This window comes from Rhinoderma darwinii, chromosome 2, assembly GCF_050947455.1.
Source record: "Rhinoderma darwinii isolate aRhiDar2 chromosome 2, aRhiDar2.hap1, whole genome shotgun sequence".
In the NCBI taxonomy this organism is placed as follows: Eukaryota; Metazoa; Chordata; class Amphibia; order Anura; family Rhinodermatidae; genus Rhinoderma; species Rhinoderma darwinii.
The window spans coordinates 248,270,498-248,284,491 of record NC_134688.1 but is presented as its reverse complement, the minus strand read 5'-3'; the positions used below and the strand labels follow the sequence as shown (position 1 = coordinate 248,284,491).

Genomic DNA, 13,994 nt, shown 5'->3' with positions numbered 1-13,994 from the left:
CCAGCATACACTAGCATCTCTGTACCCCCAAATGAAAATCGGGTGGGGAGGCGAAGTTACAGTGACTCTTTAATTCTTGCATGTTGAAAAGTTGTTTTGTTTTTGGTTTTTTTATATACTGTGTGAGTATTAGCAGTATTGTTACACCCAAAGGCTGAAAACCTTTACAGAGTTATTCCTGCTCACATCTGTAAGCTGGAAATCACTATCCTCTGGGAAGTAAACCGCTTGGACTGCGTGATACATTGCAGAATGTGGATTGGTGATTAATGTATTGGTTGGGAAAACAAGTAGTGTAATGTATATTAAAAACTGCTTAGTTGATATAATGCAATAAAAAAAATCTATATTAATCTTACTGTATTATCAATGTTTGTAGTAAATTATCATTCACAATTCTTCATATTGCATACGTGTCGTGGTTTAACCATCAATCAGAATTTAAGGCGTTTCACGTTGTGTTAAGGAAAACTCATGGCCAAACGGAATTTTCAGGTCTGCCCGGTGTGTTTATAGTCTCTATTAACCCCCATGAACATTCATGAGTGCCTAGATCCCACATTTGCCTGAAGTGGTGCTTTTCTTCTTGTATCTGGTGCAGTCGTTGTGTGCCACTCCCTTTGCCCAATGATCTATAAGGGTGTTGTTGCTGATGGAGCAGATGAATACCCCACAGAACTCAATTAGGGACAATGTTTAAGACTTTTAAGCTGACATTAGGCTATGTACACACCGCTCATTGCGTCTGTTTATAATGGAAGTCCTGTTACTGTGACTGATCCATCATATAATGATCAAAACGGTGACCAACTGACCCAACGGACATATGAGGGTCCATCAAAGTTTCTGTCGTTTTGACGGCTTCTCTATTCTTGCTGTCAAAAGTAATGGAATCCATGTGGCGCACATATGTGAACAGAGCCTTTTATATTTGAAAACCAGTATTTGTGAATATCTCTGCATTGAGCCGTTAATGTACTTGTGTGTGAAAAATCTAAAATTATTTATTGTGCAGGTATTTCAAGTACGCAAAGTAATAGGAGATCATACTGGGAAAATATTTGCCATGAAAGTTCTTAAAAAGGTAAGTTATGCAGCTTAACAAATTGAAAATGGTGCAATACATCATATTACGCGTTATTTTTTAACTAATCTATTAGGAATGGCATTGCAATCAGTTCTCCGCTATACATCTGTTACCTGAATCCCTTACCTGAATCCCTTACCTGAATCCCTTACCTGAATCCCTTACCTGAATCCCTTACCTGAATCCCTTACCTGAATCCCTTACCTGAATCCCTTACCTGAATCCCTTACCTGAATCCCTTACCTGAATCCTATTTCCTTCCGATGCCCCTCCAATGCAGTCAAAAAAATACAGTCTATAGAACCTGTCTAGTAAATGGGAATGGCAGTGGTAGGGCCTGTCCACAGTGGAATTGCTGCGTATTTTCCGTCCGGAATTGTGGATGGAAAATACGCAGCAGAATACAGTAGCAGCAAAGTGGGTGAGATTTTACAAATCACATCCACGCGCTGGGTAACATTTCCGACTGAAAAATACGCACCGCAGGTGAATTTCTAGAGATGTCCCCATCTCCCAGCATTGAGAAAAATGCAGCAAAATACGCACTAGTTTCTGCAGTCCAGAACGCAGGAAATTGTGTGTTTTTTTTGCAGCAGAATTTCTGCTAGTTTCTGCAGAATTCCGTTTACGTGTGGACAAGCCCATAAAGTAAGGCACGGGCAACACTAAGGGCCCATGCACACAAACGTGTTTTTGCGGCCGCAATTCACACGCAAGTCTGCAGGTTAATTGTGGTCGCATTCGTTTCTATGGGCCCATGCACACGACCGTAGTTTCCACGGTCCTTGCATTGCCCGGGAGCCTGGACCGCAAAAAGATAGGACAGGTCTGATTACGGGTGCATTTTGCGGTCCAGACTCATTGAAATTAATGTACACAGCCATGTGCACGGGCCTGTGATTTGCGTCCACGCCTCATTCATGGATAATCGAGGGATTCATGAAAGAATATCAGTCCAATGAGTTTCCTCTATGGGCCCAATAGCCCTTTTCCCACTTGCTTTAGTATTTCAATTTTCGATACCAAAATGATAATTTGCAATAAAAAAAAAAAATCTACAAAAAGTCCTTCCATTTTCTGATGTGAGGCACATAGTGTGATTAATTTTGAACCTCTGTGCTTCACAATAGTAATTAACCGCATCATGTACCCCAGTCATGTGGGGCACATAGAGGTTCAAAATTCATAACACCACGTGCCTCACATTAATAAGTGACCCCATCATTTCCCTCTCATAATGGCAACATTGGGTTAACCCCTTAGGGACATGGCCAATTTTGGCTAGGACGGCAGAACAATGTTTTTGTTTTTTTTTCCTCTCTGCATCCCCCATCATAACGTTTTTATTTTTTTGCTTGACAAGTCTCTGTATGAGACTTGTTTTATGGTACATTTACATTATTTTTCTTTTTTACAGTATGCGCTGATCATAAATGACGCTATAAATTTGCTGTACAGGTTATTACGGTTGCGATGATACTAAATATGTATATTTTATATATTGGGACTTAACGTTTATGGTAAAAAAAAAATGTGCGTTTTTGTTCATTTTTTTTTAACTTAACGTAATTTATTTTTTTTTTTTCATCTTATTTTTGAATTTTAATGTAGTGGCATATATCTAGATGCCAGTACATTAGCCTGTGTACTAATAGTACAGAAGCAGTTTTTAAGGCGTACCCAAGTAGCGCCCTAACAGGAAATATGGTCACACAGCCCTGGGGTCCTTCAATGGACTCTGGAATGTCTGTCCATATATGGTATGTCCCTTGATCGTGTCACAGGGATTCCCGGTGACGCGATTAAAGGGGAGTCCCCCTGCTCATTTTCCTTTTGAGTGCCGTGGCCAGCTTTGATCGCAGCTTTGAAAACACACACACTCACTCACTCACTCTGCGAGCACCCATACATGCATGCATTCTCTTCTCAATGAATTAGAATATCTAAAAGTTAATTTAGTTCAGTAATTCAATTCAAAAAGTGTCTCTCCTATATTATATAGATTCATTACACACTGAGTGATCTATTTCCAGCATTTTTTTCTTTTAATGTTGAATATTATGTCTAACCGTTAATGAAAACCCAAAATTTAGGCTCTCTGAAAACTAGAATAATATTATAAGCCCAATTTCAAAGATTTTTAATACCTAAATGTAGGCCTACTGAAAAGTATGTCCAGTATATGCTGTCAATACTTGGTCGGGGCTCCTTTTCCATGAATTACTGCATCAATGCGGCGTGGCATGGAGGTGATCAGCCTGTAGCACTGCTGAGGTGTTATGGAAGCCCAGGTTGCTTTGATAGTGGCCTTCAGCTCGTCTGCATTGTTGGGTCTGGTGTCTCTTCTTCCTCTTGACAATACCCTATAGATTCTCTATGGGATTTAGGTCAGGCGAGTTTGCTTGCCAATAAAGCACAGTGATACTGTGGTACCAGGTATTGGTAGTTTTGGCAGTGTGGGCAGGTGCCAAGTCCTGCTGGAAAATGAAATCAGCATCTCCATAAAGCTTGTCGGCAGAGCGAAGCATGAAGTTTCCTGCTAGACGCTGCGCTGACTCTGGACTTGATATAATACGGTGGATCAACACCAGCAGATGACATGGCTCCCCAAACCATCACTGAGTGTGGAAACTTCACACTGGACCGCAAGCAACTTGGATTGATGCCTCTCCACTCTTCCTCCAGACTCTGAGACCTTGATTTCCAAATAAAATGCAAAATTTACTTTCATCTGAACACAGGACTTTGGACCACTGAGCAACAGACCAGTCTTTTTTCTCCTTAGCCCAGGTAAGACGCTTCTGACGTTGTCTCCTGGTCATGAGTGGCTTGACACAAGGAATGCGACAGTTGTAGCCCATGTCCTGGATACGTCTGTGTGTAGCGGCTCTTGAAGCACCGACTCCATCCTCAGTCCACTCCTTGTGAATCTCCCCGAGATTCTTGAATGGACTTTGCTTGACAATCCTTTTTAAGGCTGTGGTTATCCCTGTTGTTTGTGCACCTTTTTCTACCACACTTTTTCCTTCCTCTCAACTTCCCATTAATATTCTTGGATACAGCACTCTGTGAACAGCCAGATTCTTTAGGAATGTCCTTTTGTGGTTTACCCTTGTGGAGGCTGTCAATGACTGTCTTCTGGACAACCGTCAAGTCCGCAGTCTTGCCCATGATTGTGTAGCTACTGAACCAGACTGTTGGACCATTTAAAGGCTTAGGAAACCTTTGCAGGTGTTTTCTGTTGATTAGCTGGTTAGAGTGTGACGACATGAGTCTACAGTCTTCAACTTTTACCCAATATTCTCATTTTCTGAGACACTACATTTTGGGTTTTCATTAACTGTTTGCCATAATCTTCAACATTAAAAGAAAAAAATGCTGGAAATAGATCACTCTGTGTGTAACGAATCTATATATGTTTCACTTTTTGAATTGAATTACTGAAAAAATAAACTTTTTGATATTCTAATTCATTGAGAAGAACCTGTATATAAACATTTTCAAAGGTGTACATAGCCTTTAATATGCTGCCCTAGGTAAGGGCAGCAGATGACAGAAAAAACAAAAATCCACCGAACTCGGTTATTAATGAGAAGGGCGCTTCCCCATCTGTCCCAGTGGCGAATGAAGGTTGGCTGCAGTATATACATATTTATGTACATCAGCCCGTCAAATCACTGTGACAAGGGTGAGGAGATTGCTTTCATGTATAAACCAGATGTTGTAACGGAGTCCAGTGTATTCTTTGAGCACTCCTATTAGCAAAACCTAGGGCAGAAATTAGCAATTCTCTTTAATAGTGCCTTCATTTCTAGTTACTTTTCCCCTTAAGCCACCAGCATGTGTGCAAAAATGTATAGGGTCATTAGGACCCAAAATACCCCTGCTATAAAGGGGTTAAACGTAGACAGAGCTTTTTCATGTCATTTTTATAAAAACAAAACCTTTTTATGCAACAATAAAATGCAGCAATGCACAACCTTATACAATGAGCAACCTCTTTTTCTTTGATATGTGAGCTTGCTTTTCAGTACTGACCATATTTTTTTAATTGCCTTTAGCAGTTCTACAGCTCTGTTCACATCTGCGTCATAGGCTTCGTCGCAGATTCTGGGGTCGACGGGAATAATAGTGCTGCATGCAGTGCTATTTTTCCTGTCAAAATGATTGGAACTCGGTGGACCCCATTGTAAGTTGATAAGGTCCGTCAGGTGCCGCTGGTCTCCTTCGTAAGATGGATCCGTCGCAGCATTGTGGCTTCTGTTATAAACTGCATCCACGACGTAGATGTGAACAGCGCATAAATGTATTAATATTGAACATGGACGTTTTTCATTTTCCCTGATGTATTCTGTAACTTTCTCCTAGGCTATGATTGTGCGGAATGCAAAAGACACAGCACATACAAAAGCGGAGCGCAATATCTTAGAAGAAGTGAAGCATCCGTTTATTGTGGACTTGATTTATGCCTTTCAAACCGGTGGCAAACTCTACCTCATTCTGGAGTATCTTAGTGGTCAGTCAACTCGCGCAACTACAGATATTTCATATAATAGGCGATCAATATATCATATAGACAAGGGGTTGTCAAAGTTTTGTGTAGATTTATACATTTATTTATTTGTAAAATAGGAAATCATACAGTTTTCTAATATACATGTATTAGAAATTGTGCTCGCATACATTCCTTTTAGGGCACGAGACCCCTGTCACAGTGGAATGGTATCACCCACAGATCAGTCCTATGTAATGTATCCACAGGCTAACTGAATATGACTAAACATAGTGACAGTCATGTGACCCGTAGAATTCCGTTAGCAACAGGGTTACATGACATACATGTGTTGGGTTCACATAGAGGACACACCCGTACTCTAAGTGAATAGGTCTAATGGTGGAATAATGATAAACTACTTTACTCTGCTCATATTTACAGGTTTCTAGAGTTACAAAATGTCTGCCTGTCTCTAGGTGATTTCATGTTGTTAATAAAGTTAGATATTAAAAAAACACAACACAGAGGAGACAGTGAGAAGAATGTAAGAGCTGCTCCTCACAGACACTGACGGAGATGAGATGTTGCTGTAGGTAGAAAAACTCCAACTTCTGCTCCTCAGTAAATACATGGACAATGTTACCTGAATGACAGGGGTCACATGACTGCCGCCATATTTAGCCCATTCGGTTATCCTTTGGATGCATTTCTATGGACTAATCTGTGGGATCTACTTTTTTTTTTTTTTTTTCTTTTAAGACAAAGGCAACAAACTACACTGGTATGTGAGCAGAATTTTTAATTCTGTATGATTTCCTATTCTATAAATAATTTTTAAGTTTTATTATTTTATCAATTATGTCTACACATGAGACTGAACGTTTTAGCCACAGCACTACGTCAGCTGGGGCAGAAGAGCGGCAGAGTCCATGAGAGAGCTTCTTACTCGCCGCCAATGGTATGCGGCGAGTAAGGAGCTTTCTTTTTAACAATAAGGCAGCAGCCAACTGGTCTGTTTGTTTTTTTTGCGGGCTGGAGAATGTATAGCGGCAGCCTCTGCCTTGCCAGTGAGAGAGAGAGCAATGTGTCAGTGAAGCCGAGGTGCCTTTATCAATAATTGCTGCACTGCTGTTGACTGGTAAGCAACCTTTTGGTCAGACAGCAGTGGTTTTACAGTGTTAATTAGCATGCGCCCCGCCGCATCATTCAAAGTCTATGGCACTGGCGCAAACTAGAACGCCGCTCCCTTTAACTCCTGACAGGGCTAAGGGGATCGGTCCCTACCGATCTAGCAATTAGCACCTATCCAATGGATAGATAATTTATTACTGGACTACCCCTTTAACCCTAGTTTGTTAAAAAAAAGATGGCAGGTGTCTGCACACCTCTCTTATGCAGTTTCACGGGAACACCTGTTCAGGCATTGCCAGCTATTGAGTATATTCACACGGTGTGGTCAAAATGCTGTTTATTAGCAAAATTGTGCAGTTTTTTTTAATTTTTTTTGTCCCAACCCCATGAAAAACCGCGGTGTCCCTGGAGATGGTGCCCGCTGCAGGCTGTGCCCGGTGCAGATAGGTCCTCTGCAGTTCCCTGTAGGAGTGGAATCCCTCTGGACGGGGATTCCGCTCATAGACAGAGCCCCTGACGCGTCTGTCCATATATGGACAGTGATGTCAGGAGAGCGGAATCCCTTGCCAGAGCGGATCAGTGATTCCGCTCCAGGGGTAACCCCTTGACGTCACTGTCTATATATGGATAATGACACCGTGGGCTTCTCCAGGAGCGAAAACCCGCGCCAGAGTGGGGTCTGGCTGCCGAGGATTGCGCTCTAAAGGGAACTATAGTGGCGCTATATACGGTGGATGGAGTGTTGCTATCTACATGGAGGGGTGCTTTCTACAAGACAGGAGTCCCCGGCCAGAGATCTTGCGATTCTCTGGCCGGGGATTCCATTGTTGAAAGCCCTGACTTCACTGGCTTCCCCGGACTCAGCGCTCAAAGTAGTGCTGTGTGCGGGGAGTCCTCGGCCAGGATAAGTTTTTACTGGCCGTTACAAGGATTGTTTCCTAAAAAATAGGCCAGTAAAAAAACTGTTCCATTGACTTCTATGGGAGCCGCCTGGCTGTGAAAATGGACAAAAATAGGACGAGACTTATTTTTTTTACTGCCTGTATTCACCCATAGAACTTTTTGTTCTGAAAACGGCCGTGTGACAGCCATTAAAAAAAAAAAAAATGGCAGTTTTTCACTGTCGTGTGAACCAAGCCTTAGGGCAGATTCAGACGACCGTGAGCGTTTTGCGCACGCAAAAACCGCGGCATTTTGCGTGCGCAAAAGGCACTTGACAGCTCCGTGTGCCCTGTTCATATGGATGCGCGGCTGCGTGCTTTTCGCGCAGCCACCATTTTTATGACACTCCGTTTGGATGTTTGTAAACAAAGCACGTGGTGCTTTTCTGTTTACATTCATTCTTTTACTGTTATTGCGCGAATAACTCTTGTCCCACGAAAGTGCTTCCGTGGGGTATGCGTGACTTCAATGGGTGTGTGATGCGCGAAAAACGCCTAAATATAGAACATGTCGTGAGTTTTTTTTCAGCCGACTCACGCTGCGCAAAACTCACGGACTGTCTGCATGCCCCCATAGACTTGTATAGGTCTGTGCGAGCCGCGTGAAAACCACGTGGGCTGCACGGACGCAAATCACGTTTGTCTGAATCCGGCCTTAAACTGATCCATCATAAGATGCTTTTGTGGGAATACCCCTTTAATATCCGTAGCACGCCATCCTAAAATATAAGGCATCATATGGACGTCTATTTAATATACTCCAGGCAGGCAAGACAGTGACAGTTTTTAATTTTTTTTACATTTTAAACTTGTATTTAAACTTGGCTTCTGATCGTTTTTTTTAACTATTGAGCTACAGCTGCAGTCCAAATGAATACTTTGAGTTGTATGCAATCTTGTGGACTGCAGCTGTCACTCAAGAGTTAAAATCAGTCTTTAGCATTACAAAAAGTCTCGGTGTAGCCCTGGCCTAAAATTGCTTTCATTGTATTTATTTTAGGAGGAGAACTCTTTATGCAGTTGGAACGTGAAGGGATTTTTATGGAAGATACTGCCTGGTGAGTAAAACCTTTTCTGTGTTAGTCATAACCGCTTTTAAAAGAAGGCAACCGTAAATGTCTTCTTCCTTTTACCTTCTCTATTGAGTCACTGTTGGCCAATATCCTTTCATCAGTCTGTGAGTGTGGTATAGTGCAAATATCACGTCACCGTCTGTATCTAGTTCGTAGTATGTGTATCTGCCTGTATTTTGCTTCCCTAAATTCTCACTTGGATAGAAGACCAGGAAAACGATACCAGGTCTAGCATACCGTGGTTTACCAAGATTAATGAGACAGAATTCTGATTTGCCATGATAAAGCAAGTGAATAGGACTTGGCTCAGGATGAGCTGCAGTACTAGGCACAGTCTTGTGTATGGATGTGCAGCTGTGTCTGGATCCCAGCAGCACTCCCACAAGAACTGTGGCGCCTTTGTTCCGACAGTTGGACTTGGACCCACATAGCACATTGATTACCTAGCCGGAGCATACATCATAGTCGGGTGCCATTTGTTGGAGGTATTCTTCCCTCCAAACAATACTTCTAGGAGCGAGTGCCTCAATAGTGTGGCATAGAAAAAAAAAATGGTGGCCTGTTCCTTTTAAGGCTGTGTTCACACGGAGTTTTTTGCAGGAGGAAAATTCCTCCTGCAAAAACTGCTCCAGACGGTTTTTGCACAGTGGTTTGACAAAAACTCGTCAAAACACTCGTCGAGGCGTTTTTTTTCCTTTTTCTGACTGATTGAAATGGGGTTTTGGAGGCGGAAACTGCCTCAAGATGGGTCATGACGCTTCTTTTTACCGCGACACGGTTTTTTACTCTCTGTAAAAAAAACTCGTTCAACTCCCATTGAAATCAATGGGAGGCATTTTCGGGCGGTTTTTGAGGAGTTTTGTGGCGCGGTTTCCGCGTCAAAAAACTCGTCAAAAGAAAAACTCTGTGTGAACAGGGCCTTAGGCCTCATGCACACGACCCGTAGCCGTGTGCACGGCCGTGATTTTCGGGTCGGCCGGCTGCGGACTGTCAGCGGACTGTCAGCCGCAGGCCGCCCGCAAATCGTGGGACATGCACATGGCCGCGGCCATTGTTTTCAATGAGCCCGGACCGCAGAACCGGGCCGTAATAAGACATGCCCGTTCTTTCTGCGGTCCGGGCTCCCAGGCCGTGCACGGACAGCAAAAACTACGGTCGTGTTCACGGCCCCATAGAAAAGAATGGGGCCGCAATTCTCCCGTGGATTTTCGGGGGAATTGCGGCCGGAAAAACACGGTCGTGTGCATGAGACCTTAGTCAAACTCGTACAGAAAAAAAAATAAAAAATAAAATACTGCTGTGTGCATGAGGCCTTGGACATGAGCAAAAACTTTCTCTAAAGTTGCTTATTTAAAACATTTTAATTATCTTACTAGAACCTAAAATTCTGAGATATTTGAATGAATCCATTAAACTTATCTAAATGTGGGGGGCGTGGCCAACGACGGACATGAGCGGTCGCATGCTTTAAGTGCTCCGTACCCAGCTAAGGTTTTCCTCTATTTATCCTGCTGAAATACCGCTATAACTTCTACCAAAACCGACCTGCATACTTACCGAAGAGGATACGCTGTCATGAACCGAACCAGGCAATCCTTGGCGGCTGAACGGCTGAAGGAATACGCTAGGGCCGTTCCACAAGATGGCACATCTGCATCTTCACTGTCTCCCTCCTCAGAGCAGGAACAGCCTGAACCTCCCCCAGCTCCTGAAACAGAGCTTACTTTGGCACAAGTGTCTTCCAGATTGCTGGATGCGATTCAATTATCCACATCTTCCTTGACTGGCAGGATTGCAGAGGTAAAGTCGGATGTGGGTCTTCTGAGACAAGATTTGCAGAATTTAAGGGAAAGAGTGAGAGAGACAGAAGATAGAATCTCAGGACTTGAAGACAGAGTGGCGCCGCAGACCACTAAATTGATTCAGCTGGATAGGGTGGCTGGCCAATGGGCGCAACAAGCAGACGACTTGGAAAACCGCCTTCGTCGCAATAATATAAGAATCCTGGGGCTACCCGAGCGTAGTGAGGGACGTGACCCCTGCACATTCATGGAGGCCTGGTTTAAGGAAATATTACCGGACGCCATTTTGTCTTCTTCCTACACTATCGAAAGAGCGCACCGCGTGCCGGGCAGACCACCACCCCCTGGAGCTCCACCGAGACCCATGATAGCTTGTCTACTCAGCAGCAGAGATCGAGATGCCATTTTTTTTTTTTTAAATATCCTTTTTATTGTCAGTTTTCACATTTTCTTACAAACATTTCACGTAAGAGTTACATCATGAGTGCGCTGCACTCAACTGTCATGGGATTAACTTTTAAATTAAATTCAACATAACATATAAACACACCAACATAGAAACATGGCATAATTGTCGATCTTCAGATGGACCAAACAAACCTGACTCCCCCAACTCCAACACCACCTAGATCATCAATGAGTTTCCACTCATCCTTTCTCCCCCAGCTGGTTCACAGTTGCATCCTCCCTAAAACGCCTGCCAAGAGCTGCGTGCAGTACCACTTTGTGTACTGGAAAGGCCTAACAATTTCGGCTGTTGTACATTGCGTTTCTATAAATACTTGCCACTTATCAAATAGCTTCTTGGTTCCCGTTTCCTTCCGCCTTTCCACCTCCACCCTCTCAAGAACCAATAACTGTTTCAGCCGTGACACAATCAATTCTAACCCCGGCGTGTCTGCCTCTAACCAGTGACTCAGGAGGCATCTCAAAGCTACCAGTAAAATCGTGTGCACCAACACGGGAGGTGATCTTACTCCTCGAGCACCCTCCTCCTCTGGCGGCCGCGCCTGATGGAATAGTAGTGCTTGAGGCGTCATTGGGAGATTCGTTTTCCAATGGTCCTTAATATATTTCTGTACCATCCCCCAAAATCGTTTCGTATGTACACACTCCATGCCACAAATTCGTCAGTGGTGTATTGCACTTGGGACAACTTGTAATGCGATCAGGGAAAGATTGTGAGGGCAAGATATTAAAGCCATATATAGCTGTGTGCATCAACTTGAAATAGGTTTCCCTCCAGCTCTCATTTATCACACTCTTCCGTACCGTCTCCCAACCCACCAGTATGGTCTCTCCTATATCTGGATCCTGAGTCCACCGTTCCCAGCTTTTAAAACTAATCCTTAATTGCGGACGAACAAAACCCTCTCTCAATGCTCTATACATTCCTGAAATGGTCGCCCGCCCAGTTGTTGGACCTATGACCTCATCCAGAGTGTGCGTAGTAGCTTCCTTACTCAAATCCCTGAGCCTGGAGGTACAAAATGTTCGTACCTGAAGTACTTGCAAAAAATTGACTCTATCTACTCTGGGTCTGAGTTTAGCGGTGATTTCCTCCCCAGTTAACCACCTCTTTTCCTCTGTATGTATAAGATCACCTGCGCTACCAATGCCTACCCTCCCCCATGAGGCAATTCCGTCCCCCTTGTCCATTCCCGGTAAAAACTCCGGATGACCGTTCAACGGCATATACTTCGATACCAGGTGGGGTAACCCAAACTGCTTACGTACCACTTTCCAAGCTAGAACTGTATCTCTCAATACAGTGGAGGTTTTGAGACGGCACGGAAGAGAAGCGATTCTACAATGCAACAAAGCTTTCAGGTTCCAAGGTGAAGCATACTCCCCTTCCAGATCTAAATTGGAATAATTGCTTGTTTCATGAAGCCAATCTACTACATGACGCATAAGACAGACCACGTTATAACCCCTGACATTCGGAAAGTTCACACCCCCTTCTTGTTTACCCATCATGAACTTGGTGAGTGCTATGCGCGGCCTTTTTCCTGCCCATATAAATCTAGTGAATGAAGCCGTCAATTTCGAGACATCCACATGCTTCAATAAGAGAGGTAGCGTTTGAAAGGGGTATAGCAATCTAGGAAAACTAACCATCTTGATCAGATGACATCTTCCCAAGAGGGACAACGGCAATTGGCCCCACCTAGTGAGTTCCGCTTGTATTTTTTTAATTAACGGGGGATAATTTAAGCCATACAGAGTGTCTGGTACCCTCCCTATTTTGATACCCAGATAGGTAATGCAGTGTTCCACCGGTGATATCCCGCAACCCAAGGATTGCCAAAAGGTCTTTGGCAATGGCCTGCCCAACTCCAGCAGTTCGCTCTTAGCTATATTGACTTTGTATCCCGAGCATTGCCCAAATTCCTGCAAAAATTGAAAAACCTTCCCTAAATGCTCCTGAGGGTTTGACATAAAAAGTATGACATCATCAGCGAACAGGGCTAATTTCACTGCACAAGATCCCACTTGAATGCCTCTGAACATATCCGATTCCTCCAAGAATCTGGCCATAGGTTCCAATGCTAGATTGAATAGCAGGGGCGACAAGGGGCAACCCTGTCGTGTTCCTTTATGTAATTGGAAGGGAACTGATAGGAACCCCGAGGAGTGAACGCGTGCTTGCGGGCTATTGTAGACTCCCTTCAGGAAGACCCGGAAATCTCCCTGAATGTTCATTTTGTCTAGCACCATCCCCAGCCATTCCCATTGTATGTTATCAAAGGCTTTCTCTGCGTCTAGCGCTAAAAGTGCCGGCCTGTTACCTGGCTGGGGATCGTGCCTGACTGTTTCTAGCACCGTCAATACCTTGCGTAAATTTGTCACTGCAGCCCTGCCCTTTACAAAGCCTACCTGAGATTTTCCCACCAGTATGGGTAGATACATAGCCAGTCGATTGGCCAAAATTTTTGTGAGCAATTTCTGATCTTGATCTATCAGCGAGATGGGGCGGTACGACCCCGGGTCAAGAGGATTCTTCCCCTTCTTGGGTAACACCTTTATATGCGCTACCTTGGCCTCTGCTGGTAAAGCTCCCGTTCCTAGTAAAGTATTATAATATGCCACCAAGGTAGGGCTGATTTCTTCTCTCAGAGATTTGAAAAACTCCCCTGTGAATCCATCCGGACCCGGGGCCTTTCCGTTAGATAATGTTTTAATGGCGCTCCAAACTTCCTCTAGTGTAATCTCCGCGCTCAAATGACCATTCTGTTCCTGGGTGAGCCCTGGCAACTTCACCTTCTCCAAAAATTCCCTCCCTTTTTGGAGATCTATGGGTGTTTCTGAGTAAAGGGCTTGGTAATATTTACTTAATATGGTATTGATTTTTTTGGGTCCGAGGTAGGAGTTCCGTTTGATTCTTTAAGTGCTGAAATATGTGCCGGTGCATACCTCCCCTTTGCTAACCGCGCTAATAATTTGCCCGCCTTATTGCCGAAA

General features: G+C 43.8%; 1 protein-coding gene across 1 annotated transcript in view; it reads left to right on the top strand.

Moving 5' to 3' along the window:
* Window positions 1–13,994, top strand: part of RPS6KB1 (ribosomal protein S6 kinase B1) — a 72,016-nt gene that overhangs the window by 6,939 nt on the left and 51,083 nt on the right. Inside the window, exons 4-6 of the mRNA XM_075853032.1 lie at window positions 1,016–1,084; window positions 5,456–5,603; window positions 8,655–8,712. Of these exons, the coding sequence (XP_075709147.1) occupies window positions 1,016–1,084; window positions 5,456–5,603; window positions 8,655–8,712 (275 nt within the window). The remainder of the gene's footprint in view (window positions 1–1,015; window positions 1,085–5,455; window positions 5,604–8,654; window positions 8,713–13,994) is intronic.